The sequence below is a fragment of the Zeus faber genome, assembly GCF_960531495.2.
Source record: "Zeus faber genome assembly, chromosome: 1".
NCBI lineage: Eukaryota > Metazoa > Chordata > Actinopteri > Zeiformes > Zeidae > Zeus > Zeus faber.
Genome location: NC_137193.1, coordinates 42,380,797 through 42,392,509, shown reverse-complemented (window position 1 = coordinate 42,392,509; position 11,713 = coordinate 42,380,797). Strand labels below are relative to the sequence as shown.

Genomic DNA, 11,713 nt, shown 5'->3' with positions numbered 1-11,713 from the left:
CTCCCACCCCCCTCTCTTCCTCTCTCTTCCTCTATCCCTCTACTGCTCCATCCTGCACTCTCTCTATCTATCTGCCACCGCGCAAACCTTCTAATTCTGTTCTCAATGAGCCCGTAGGAGGACGAGTGGAGGAAGGAAGAGGAGAAACATGGGGAAAAGAGAAATAGGTGGCACAAAGGGGATTGACTGGATCGAGAGGGAGAGAGAGAGAGAGAGAAAGAGAGAGAGAGCGAGAGAGAGAGCGAGAGCGAGAGAGAGAGAGAGAGAGAGAGAGAGTGAGAGAGAGGAGCACCGTGGTCCCAGACCAGAAAAATGAGGTCAAATAATAAAACATGGAGTAAGCGAGGGTGGAGGTACATGACCAACATTTGACATGTTGAGTTGAAATCGCTGTTACTCACAGCACTGTGTGGTTGGGGCGTGCAGTGGCCTCTCCTGTTCTTCTTGATAGGCGTACTGCAAAGAAAAGAGAGAACAACCAGCTCCATCACTCCATCATGGGCAAATTACTTTATGGACGGCCCACGAAAAGCCTGCTGCCGCAGCTGGCTTTGGCAGCTGCTGGTTTGAGAAACCCATTCACACCGAGAGGAAATATGACGAGTGTGAGAGGAGATGGGAGGGTGAAGGGTCCAGGTGTGAGACAGAGGAAGAAGGTGGGATGGGAGTAGGATGTGTAGAGAAATTAAGAAAGGAGGGAGGGATGGTGGGATGGCTAAGAGAACAGTGGAACAGAGGGCAGTGATTGCGGCGGAGTGGTGTGAATAACGGAGGTGTAGAGTGAGATGGAATCATAACTGGGGGTGGATGAGAAGAGAGAGAGAGAGACTCTCACATCTTGGTCTCTCATGGCATTGAGTTGCTCTAGTTTCTTGGCCCAGTATCTGGCTTCCTCCTCTGGAATGTCTGCAACACACACAACGCAAACAATCACAACATGGTCTTTTTAAAGCAGGGATTGTAGTATTCCTATTTCTTTCTTTGTAATTCGTCCTCATCAATCAATCAACCAATCAATCAACCAATCAATCAATCAATCATGACTGTATATCTTTATATATCAGACTATTCCTGTTTTGTATTTTTGGTATTTTTGGGGATTTTGTATTTTTGCTATTTTTATATTTTTGACAATTAAATTTTAATTTACATTTGATTAAATTGTATTAATTAATCAATGAATTAACCAATGAACAAATTAATTGATTATTTAATAATTAATTGATTTAGTTAGTTACATAGTTACTTAGTTTTCTATTTATTCGATTTTTTCTGAATGTTGTGCTTTTTTGATATTTTTTCATGCTAATGGTGTGCAACTGATCCTGATTCTGATTTTGATAGAGTGCTATTTCGATGGCATTAGATGCTGTAGGCCTTACCTAGTGGCAGTTCAAAGCGAGTGTCAAGCAGCACCCTATGGAAAGTCGGGTCTTTGGTTCCACAGATCTCATTCTCAGCCATGATCACATTGGAGTCCAGGGTGAGCCACTGGCCCGGGCCCTCCTGAAAGAGAGGGCCAAGGGTGAGTTTACTTCGAAAGCACATACATACACAAGGGCAAGTCTAAGTGCTTTACATAAGACATAAAAGACAAGACTGTTATCAACGTTTTTTTTTTTATATGCTAGCTGAACCACTTTCTATATTTTCTTTCCGTCCTCAAAATTTGATAGTATCATTATCACGGTTCATCTTTTACTCTAAATGAGGCAAAGCATGAAAGGCAGCCTAAGCCTATAGTGTGCTAAAAATAGGCCCCAGTTAGAGCATAATGAGCTTGAAGAAATATGCCTTCGAGACTGTATCAACTACCTTTCATTTCACTCCACAAACACACAGGATTTAGTCTCCAAATCAGGGAGGTTCCAGCTTTGAAAGTTTGAAGCTGTCATCAAGGAAGGAAATCTACAGGAAATATACCTCATTGGACTGGCGTATGCTGTGCAGGGGTATCCATAAGGTGCCCACCATGGTGTCCCAGATCAGCCCTTTGTTCCACACCTCAAATGTCAGACCCAGATCCAGGCGGTTTATCTCGCTGTACAGGGGTTGTGCAGAGCAAGAGAAGAGGTGTATGAGAAACAAAGAAATTCATCCAGGAGAGAACGCTGAGAGAGGAGTAGGGACTGTAGGAGTGTTATCACAGTCTGGTTGTAGGCAGGATTTTATATAGACACCTCAGAACCGAGGCTGGATGAGGTGCGTGTCTCAGACAAGCCAGTGAGATCTGCTTTCAGACATGTCACCACATAGTTGCAGCGCCTTACAGATCTGCTGGATATGTTGCAGTTTCCCCATAGGCGAGCATTTAAAAAATATTTAACCCAATATTTACCACAACAATCCCTTTAAACATATTTATTAGACTTACATACTTATATTCTGCTATTATACACTTTCATGTACCTGTCCAAACCAACTGTTAACCCATTGAATTTACATTGATTTTACTCAGTTATTGACACACTATCAACAAAGTGGAATCTGAATAGTCAAGCTAGTTTGAATCTAATTAGAATGTGATCCCAGCAACAAAAAATAAATAAATCTGAATTGCTGCACCCAGCTCCTGGACTGCAATTATACAGTATGTCAGTATTCCCGAATTCAGTTATGAGGCAGCAAAATGTTACTACGACAACAGCCAGTTACAGCTTAAACAGGCTTAAACTCACATAATAGGTATTCTATGAGCCAACCTGGTCTATTCTATATACAGTGGGGCAAAAAAGTATTTAGTCAGCCACCAATTGTGCAAGTTCTCCCACTTAAAAGATGAGAGAGGCCTGTTATTTTTATCATAGGTATACCTCAACTATGAGAGACAAAATGAGAAAAGAAAATCCAGAAAATCACATTGTCTGATTTTTAAAGAATTTATTTGCAAATGATGGTGGAAAATAAGTATTTGGTCAACAACAAAAATATCATCTCAATACTTGTTATATACTCTTTGTTTGCAATGACAGAGGTCAAACGTTCTCTGTAAGTCTTCACAAGGTTTTCACACTGTTGCTGGTATTTTGGTCCATTCCTCCATGCAGATCTACTCTAGAGCAGTGATGTTTTGGGGCTGTCGCTGGGCAACACAGACTTTCAACTTCCTCCAAAGATTTTCTATGGGGTTGAGATCTGGAGACTGGCTAGGCCACTCCAGGACCTTGAAATGCTTCTTACGAAGCCACTCCTTCGTTGCCCGGGCGGTGTGTTTGGGATCATTGTCATGCTGAAAGACCCAGCCACGTTTCATCTTCAATGCCATTGCTGATGGAAGGAGGTTTTCACTCAAAATCTCACGATACATGGCCCCATTCATTCTTTCCTTTACCTGGATTAGTCGTCCTGGTCCCTCTGCAGAAAAACAGCCCCAAAGCGTGATGTTTCCACCCCCATGCTTCACAGTAGGTATGGTGTTCTTTGGATGCAACTCAGCTTTCTTTCTCCTCCAAACACTATAAGTTGAGTTTTTACCAAAAAGTTCTATTTTGGTTTCATCTGACCATATGACTTTCTCCCAATCCTCTTCTAAATCATCCAAATGCTCTCTAGCAAACTTCAGACGGGCCTGGACATGTACTGGCTTAAGCAGGGGGACACGTCTGGCACTGCAGGATTTGAGTCCCTGGCGGCGTAGTGTGTTACTGATGGTAGCCTTTGTTACTTTGGTCCCAGCTCTCTGCAGGTCATTCACTAGGTCCCCCCGTGTGGTTCTGGGATGTTTGCTCACCGTTCTTGTGATCATTTTGACCCCACAGGGTGAGATCTTGCGTGGAGCCCCAGATCGAGGGAGATTATCAGTGGTCTTGTATGTCTTCCATTTTCTAATAATTGCTCCCACAGTTGATTTCTTCACAACAAGCTGCTTACCTATTGCAGATTCAGTCTTCCCAGCCTGGTGCAGGTCTACAATTTTGTTTCTGGTGTCCTTTGACAGCTCTTTGGTCTTGGCCATAGTGGAGTTTGGAGTGTGACTGTTTGAGGTTGTGGACAGGTGTCTTTTATACTGATAACGAGTTCAAACAGGTGCCATTAATACAGGTAAGGAGTGGAGGACAGAGGAGCCTCTTAAAGAAAAAGTTACAGGTCTGTGAAAGCCAGAAATCTTGCTTGTTTGTAGGTGACCAAATACTTATTTTACCAAGGAATTTACCAATTAATTCATTAAAAATCCTACAATGTGATTTCCTGGATTATTTCCCCCCATTCTGTCTCTCATGGTTGAGGTATACCTATGATAAAAATAACAGGCCTCTCTCATCTTTTTAAGTGGGAGAACTTGCACAATTGGTGACTGACTAAATACTTTTTTGCCCCACTGTATTTACTAGCGATGGACAAATATCCTATATAAATAGGGTGTATATAAACATAGCTAAACCCTATATAAATATAAATATATAAATACCCAAATAACTTGGTCCAATGGTCTGTAATAATTTCACAGATTTTAAATCTGAACTTTATGTACCAGCCAGAAGAGAGTATAAATCATATTCATTCCATTTACTGTATCTAACAGTATGGCTACGGGTCATCAAAACTGAATTCTTTATTTTGATTATATCTAAGGTGCTTATGTGCCAAAAAAGCAATAAATCGAGATGTATCTTTATTTTAATATCGGACATGCGTGATATGACTGTTTATGATTTTTCTATTGATATTTAGATATTGATATTATGGTATTTTTAAGATATACTCTGGTCCCGCAACCCAAGTTTAGCCTGGTACCAGACCGATAGCCAATACTGACACTGGTGTCACGCACATATCCAATACTAGTATTTGTGCATCCCAGTAGTCTTATAACAATCTCATAACAGAACACAAAATCCAATCTGTGCCATCACGAGCGGTGTTTAAACACAAGATGGATACGCACTGTGATTCAATCTTCTGAGGGAAGTGACTCACTCAGCATGGAGATGGAAACGGGATGGGGTTGTCAACGAATGTTACGGCGGTATAATTTGGAAAGTTTGACGGCACGGGGACAGAATAGATATTTATATAATGTCCTCGAACACTGATTTTCTAAGCCTCATATTTCCACTGAGCAGCATAGCGATGGTCAGGACTTGCTACTGGCTCAATAACACACACAGCTCTCTGAGAATCTCCAATATCTCTTTCAGCACTCAGCCAGGAAAACCCAGCACTGTTAGAGGGGAAATTGTCTCTCTGAAGCAAATCAAATCCTAATAATAGCCACAGCTTTGATATGAAATTATATCTTCTATTTTTCCGAGAGGCAAGGAAGTAATCTTGTAAATGGCTTAGCGCTTGGTGTCTGAGAGAAGAGAAGGAAAGATGAGAAGGTAGAGAGAGAGAGAGAGCAGAGGGAAGGGGAGCAGTGGAGCTGGAAGTGGAAGTTGAGAAATAGAAGCAGGACAAGCAATATAAACAAAAAATAGGATGACGAATAAAATCCTTTTTATTTGTTCTCTGCACATGTTTTTATCTGTTCGTAAGTTATGCAGCGGTGACAATAGCTGAATGTCTGGACCGGTTTTAAAAACATCAAATCCTATCAGAGCTCTTAAAACACCAATGAAATATATACATATCTATATTATATATATAATATTATACAATGTTTCGATGGTATATACACACACCAAAATAGGTGTCGGTTGGTGTATTCACATTGTTCCCTCTGCTTAGCTGACTGACCTTGTCTAACCGCTCTTTCAATTTGACCTGGTTATTAAATCAATAAATCAATTTGTTTGTCTGTATGCTTCATGTGTGCCTGATTGGTTGCTTTTCTCTCTTCTAGCCTCCTTTTAATCTACCTGCAATAAAATATTTGTCAAACAAGGAAGAATCTGGAAAGGCTCTTGATCAATAGGAGAGCTCCAAGACACAAATAAGCACTTAAAGGTGAAAGAACAAAATTAGGAAAAATACAATTGGTAGTGGTAAAAACCCCAAAAAAAGAGGAAAGAATGGAAATTGTACACTCATTTGCCAAAACATGAGATCCTGAAGGAGGAAACCCCAGAGGAAAATGTGAAGAGCTAGACAGAGCAGACATGGATCATGGCACACAGCAGGAATCACACTTACAACATGAAGTCCTGCTCCCAGCACGGCTGACTGCCACGCACTGCGATGGTTGTGCTCTTGACATTCTGAACCTTCAGGGTCACGTATGTGTTAAATTTTTCTGTAGGAAGAAAGAAAACGGAAGGCAAACAATGCCAATGGCGCTTTGTGTGCGTGTGTGTGGGAATGAACTGATTTCCCACGAACGTGTCAGAAATAGTTTGACCTGTGAAAGTTTAACAGTTACTCACCTTGCGGTCCATCCAGCTTGGCTTTCTTTACTGAAAAACAAATTATGAGAAGAGACAAGAGTAATGCTGGGTTTACCGTATGTAGTGAAAGCATCTGGCTTTCTATACAACTGAATTATTAAGTATAAAAACCATGGCATAACTTTAACTGCATTAGGCAAGAGAGATATCTACTGTAAATACTACCTCTGCATATCGTGTGTACAGTAGCTTCAAATGGCTTTAATACCTTGAATCCATACAGGTGTCTGTGCGAATGACAGGAGCATGATCTTTTAGTGAAAGGAGGAAGGGAAATGCGTGACGGTGCCACAACCAGCTGAACATTCCTTCTATTTGTGGTAGAATGAACAGAATATCAAAGGTCCTGTCCTGCTACAGATTTAACAGATTTCTGTCACTCTGAGGAGGCTGGGATGCAATTTGTGAAGGTACCACAGGGGAACACAACTGATTGGAAAAGGCACGTTCCATACCCTTTCTTGTTGATGATGATGATGATGATGATGATGATGATGATGATGATGATGATGATGATGATGATGATGATGATATAATATCAAACCTAATCTGTGGCTGATTCAGAGCATTTTAATAAAAATGACTGAGATTCTCAGATTCTATAAAGATTCTATTGAGATTTTTTTAAGATCTTGAAAATGTGTCTGGGACTCAAAAATCTTAGCGAAAGACTATTGGTATATACTAGGCATGCAGGATGTGGATGAAAGACATAGAGGTTATAGAAGTTTGTCTGTGAAACAATGGGAGTAAAATCGCCGCCGAAGGGGCCTGTAGTGAGGGAATGGTGTGGTTTGAGCAGCCACACTGTCCTGGGTCTAGGTAATTGAGGCCCATGATCAGTGTGGCTGCTTACCTGCTGCTCGTTGGTTGGTCTACAGCTGTAACAGCTAAAACCCCCATCCCCACACACACTCAGGATAGGAGCCCTTGTCATGACACATGTCTATCTGCTCCTGGGCTTAATCCACCCACTCTCTACAACAAACTGTGTTTTCTCAACCCTATCGTCTGTGTCTCTGTGGCGGAGGTCTACTAACAAACTGTGACAACTAAGACAACTCAGTCACTTTTTTGTGAGCTGTCTATTTCACAAAACATGTGTTGAAACAACTGCTCCGATTTGCAGCCCTGATCTACTTCATTTAGGGCTTCAGTAGAATTAGAAACGCCCTCCATCTAAGTAACTCCCCCCACAGTTGGAGAATAACAACTGCCACTGGGAAGACCAGCACAAATCTTAAAAAAAGGAGGAATACCAGAGAATACCAACTGTCTGTGAAGAAACTGCAGACAATGGAAATGTAAGTATTTAAAAAAATGATTCTGCTGTGTGTTTCTTTCTTTCTTTCTAAAAACAAAACATGCGGCTGAAGCTGCAGTATGTGATCCACTGTGCGTTTCTCAAAACAAAGCAATAAAAATATTGTTTTTATTGTAGATATATTTTGTGGTGTGGGGATGGGGCGGTTTGAGCAGCCACACCTGACCTGGATCTAGGTGATTGGGATCAGAGTGGCTGCATACCTGTTGCTCGTTGGTTGGTCTAACGAGTAACACACTCAGGATAGGAGCCCTGTCATGACACATGTCTATCTGCTCCTGGGCTTATTCCAACAGTTATGCCCACTCTCTACAATAAACTTGTGTCTACAACCCTGTCTTCTGTCTCCTGTGCCGGAGGTCCCTGAACACGCCACTTGGCTGGTGTGTGGTAGGTAGGTCCGAAGAATTTTCTCAGTGCAGTGTCCCTCACAAGCTTGGAGAACGGCAACAGAGGTCAGAACAAAAAAAGGCCTTGCAGATCTAATATGAGTGAAGATTCAGCCCCTGGATTGCTTATTTTTTGCCTCAAATTTCTTCAGGAACAGATTTTGGTATACTTAGGTGAAATCAGTGAAGCACACACTGAAATAGCCTGTCGAGAACAGGAGGCATATATAGTTTATTATAGAGGCATGTTGGAATGGCTAGAATGCATAATCTGAGTGGCTCTAAAAATATGTTTTGGGGACCTCATAGACTTTTATTAACTTAGCAGCATAATAACTACCATTTAGAAATCACTGAGTTCAGTCTGAGGTCACATCAAACACAGCTCTGAAGTTAAGTGACCAATGAAGACTAGTTTATGCCAGAAAGAGGCTTTAAGGTGGTCTGTCATTCTGTCTACATGTTTTCTCAGTCTATCATTAGACAACTCTATGGGCAGTAAGTTTAAAGCGTTCTGTCTGCTGCTCAACGACATTCAGTGAGGACACCGGTCATCAAAATATCATCTTTAATTCCTTAAAGGAAATATAGCTTTGCTTTGTGACATGGTTGCATTCTGGAATATCCTCGCCCAATCCACACAAGCATGGGTAGATATACTGGTTAACATCATTGATCATCTGAGCAGTCAGCTGATAGCACAGTTTGACTACTCTGACCTCCCTGAACGCCTGGAACTGGGAATGTTACACCTGGAAACCAGACTTGAAAGACAAACAGAATCCATGTAGGTTGGAAGTCGGAGTTTCAGGGCCGATCACTTGCACCCCAGTTTGCGATAACAGAGATGCCACTATATATAGCTAATGGTGCTAAAATAAAATAGCCACTGTCATGCCATATCTGCCTATTGCAGAAGAGCCATTTTACGTTGACGGTTTTTCTTTGCCCAACTGATGGAAATCCACCTAACTCACATTAAATTTATTATGACATTTCTCACATTGGTTTAAAATTGCCATTGTGGAATCTTGCTTTTTTAGAAAAGGATTGTGATCTGATCAAATAATCGTGAAGTTAGAAGTAGGATCTCCCGACACGCAACAATTGACTTCTGACCTCTAATGCAGCATTTGGATAATAACTTCAAGATGTGGTACCTGTGACAAACATATTACCCCATTATTGATTCCAAATTCGGAAGTTGTTTCTTTACCGGAGACACTGAAGATTTCGCAAAGAGCTTTTAGTAGTAGGGCCTATCCTGTCTCGATGTGATGGAGAATGATTCAGGCGTCTGAATCACTTTCTGAGTCAGTAAGAGAGAAGCGGGGCATGACAACCACGCTGGACAGACTCTAAAAATAGCGCTTCCCCGGCAGGATGGTGCTTATCAGCTAAAAAGGCATCAGTGTTATTAGCAAGCCAGGTGCGAGTGGAAGGAGTCTAGTGGAAGATGCTCCTCGGACCGACTTCTTAAGTAAAAGTTCCCCTCCCCGCCTTCCAGGCGCTTACAAAGCAGCAGCCTCTTGTTTGGGGGAGGGAGGGAGGGAACGCTCCATGAAAAGTGATGCACATGCAGCCTACATGCCTCACCCACCCTCGTACCCAAACCGTCTATCATCTCTGCGTGACTCCCCCTCCGCTTTCCCTCTCTCCCTCTCGCTCTCCCTCTCTCTCTCTGCCCCTCAGACACTCACTCCCACACTCTCTCTTTTCCCCCTGCCATGTGGAGGCAGAGCACGTGTGCTCCCCTCTCTATCGCTTCCTCTCGTGCTCCATTAAGCTCTCAGTGCAGCCGAGCGCTGCATCCCCACAACTAAAAATAACCACTTCAGTGTGACAGGAGTGGATCGGGGGGTTTGGGGGAGGGAAGGTTCCGGTGTGGGGGGGGGGGGTTCTTACAGCTTACAGGCATAATATTAAACCAACAATGCTGTGATTGCATTAAGAAAAGGGGTAAGGGGGGAGGCTGGGGTTGAAAGAAAAAAAGATAAAGAGAAAAGAAAGTGCCACAAATTTTCTGCAGTGCTCGACAGAAAATGCTGATGTTCTGCAATCACCATTAAAGGAGGATGCACATTCGTCCTTAGTCATTATAATTAAAGATTTGAACCACTCTTTTATTTCACAGTGCAGTAATCCACAATGCATTCGTGGAATTCACTGAGCTTCAGTGTGGAAAGGTGGAGTGGAGGAAGTGGCGATCTGATAAGATTAGCTTTGATTTAATTTGACCTGCTGGTGAACAGCTGAACAGTTTCAAAATAAAAGCACAGCACCCGAAATTCAGCACACTTCAACAAACAACATTAGTATAGCTCATTGAAGAAGTGGACGTACACACCCGCGGCCCACTAGAAATGAACCCATGACCTAGTTTTCCATCGGGACGTATCAGTTGAGAAGCACTGAATTAAACTATCCCATTTCCCCCATTTTTTAAGTGAAAAGTCATGTGACTTGGTGGTGAAGAGCTGAGGGGGGCTGCTTATATTTATCCAAGATTTTCCAATCTATATTATACAAGGTGCTTAGACTTCAGAGCCGTTGTAATGACAGCGGAAACAGTCATTAAGGGTGTCTGATGGGAACATTTAAAATTCTGATGATTGTGAGACTGACTGAGAAAGAAATCCGAATATCAAGTGTGTTTACTTCCAGATTTAAAAAAATGGTCGTACACTTAGCCCCAAGCAATCTTTCAGTAATATAATTAGAATGTGTCACACCCGCAAAGGAGGTTACATTGTAGCTTCCAGTTAATCATGCACTCAATATAAATATATAGACTTTCAATCTTTAAAATAAATCATTGTGAGTCATGTGAGCCGGTACGCGATACATCTATGTTACACTACATGTTCATAATATGAATATCACATATTATGTGAACATGAAAAGGTTACAGCTCTCAGATGGCTAAAAATAATGTGGATCATTTGAATGTGTTAGCTCACCTAAAGCATGACATGGTGAAGAATGCAGCTGAGCCTGTGCATTGCTTCAGAGAATATTTGTGAGAAATAACGACTATTTATAGACGTCTAATAACCCCAGTCATTATATCAGCGAGTCAGGGTGTTTGATGTGGAAAAAAGGATGCAGGAGAACGGGAAGATTGCCAGGGAGGAATCGCCTCTTAATCAAATTCATTCAGACTGTTGGTCGAGAACATTTCTTTACTAATATATATATATATACTAATATACTAAAATGCATATTTTAACTGTCTCAAGTGGATGTTTGAACAATGTATTTATGAGAGATGATGTTGTTCATAAAGTTATGAGTCCCGTGAGTTGCCCTTATGAACAGTTTGCTTGCAGTGACGCTGGAGGAGGTATAAACTCTATCAGACTCACTATGAGGCATGACAGTAACGGTCACCAGATCTAAATATGCTTGGCCGGCTTGCCTGACTTGGCTCATTAGACTTAAGTCTGCATCTAACCTGATGAGACATGATGAGCCACTAGGGTATACAGTATATCGCATTTGACAGTGTAAAATGAATGCTCTTAATAGGTGAGGACCGAAAAGCGCACCTCCTTCACCCCCTTCTCTAGCTGTGGTGAACTGCCTGTTGCAGACATTGAATAGGCCATACAAGAATAAACACATATAAAACAAAGCCAGCGTAGCCTCTGGGGCTTGAAGGCTGAACCATTAAGACA

General features: G+C 41.8%; 1 protein-coding gene across 1 annotated transcript in view; it reads right to left on the bottom strand.

Annotated features, from left to right (window-relative positions):
- unc13a (unc-13 homolog A (C. elegans)) overlaps window positions 1-11,713 on the bottom strand; it is a gene marked incomplete at both ends in the record, with an annotated part of 60,057 nt that overhangs the window by 45,874 nt on the left and 2,470 nt on the right. The window contains 6 exon segments of the mRNA XM_080024603.1: window positions 402-456; window positions 836-906; window positions 1,383-1,506; window positions 1,924-2,041; window positions 6,073-6,172; window positions 6,303-6,332. Of these exon segments, the coding sequence (XP_079880729.1) occupies window positions 402-456; window positions 836-906; window positions 1,383-1,506; window positions 1,924-2,041; window positions 6,073-6,172; window positions 6,303-6,332 (498 nt within the window).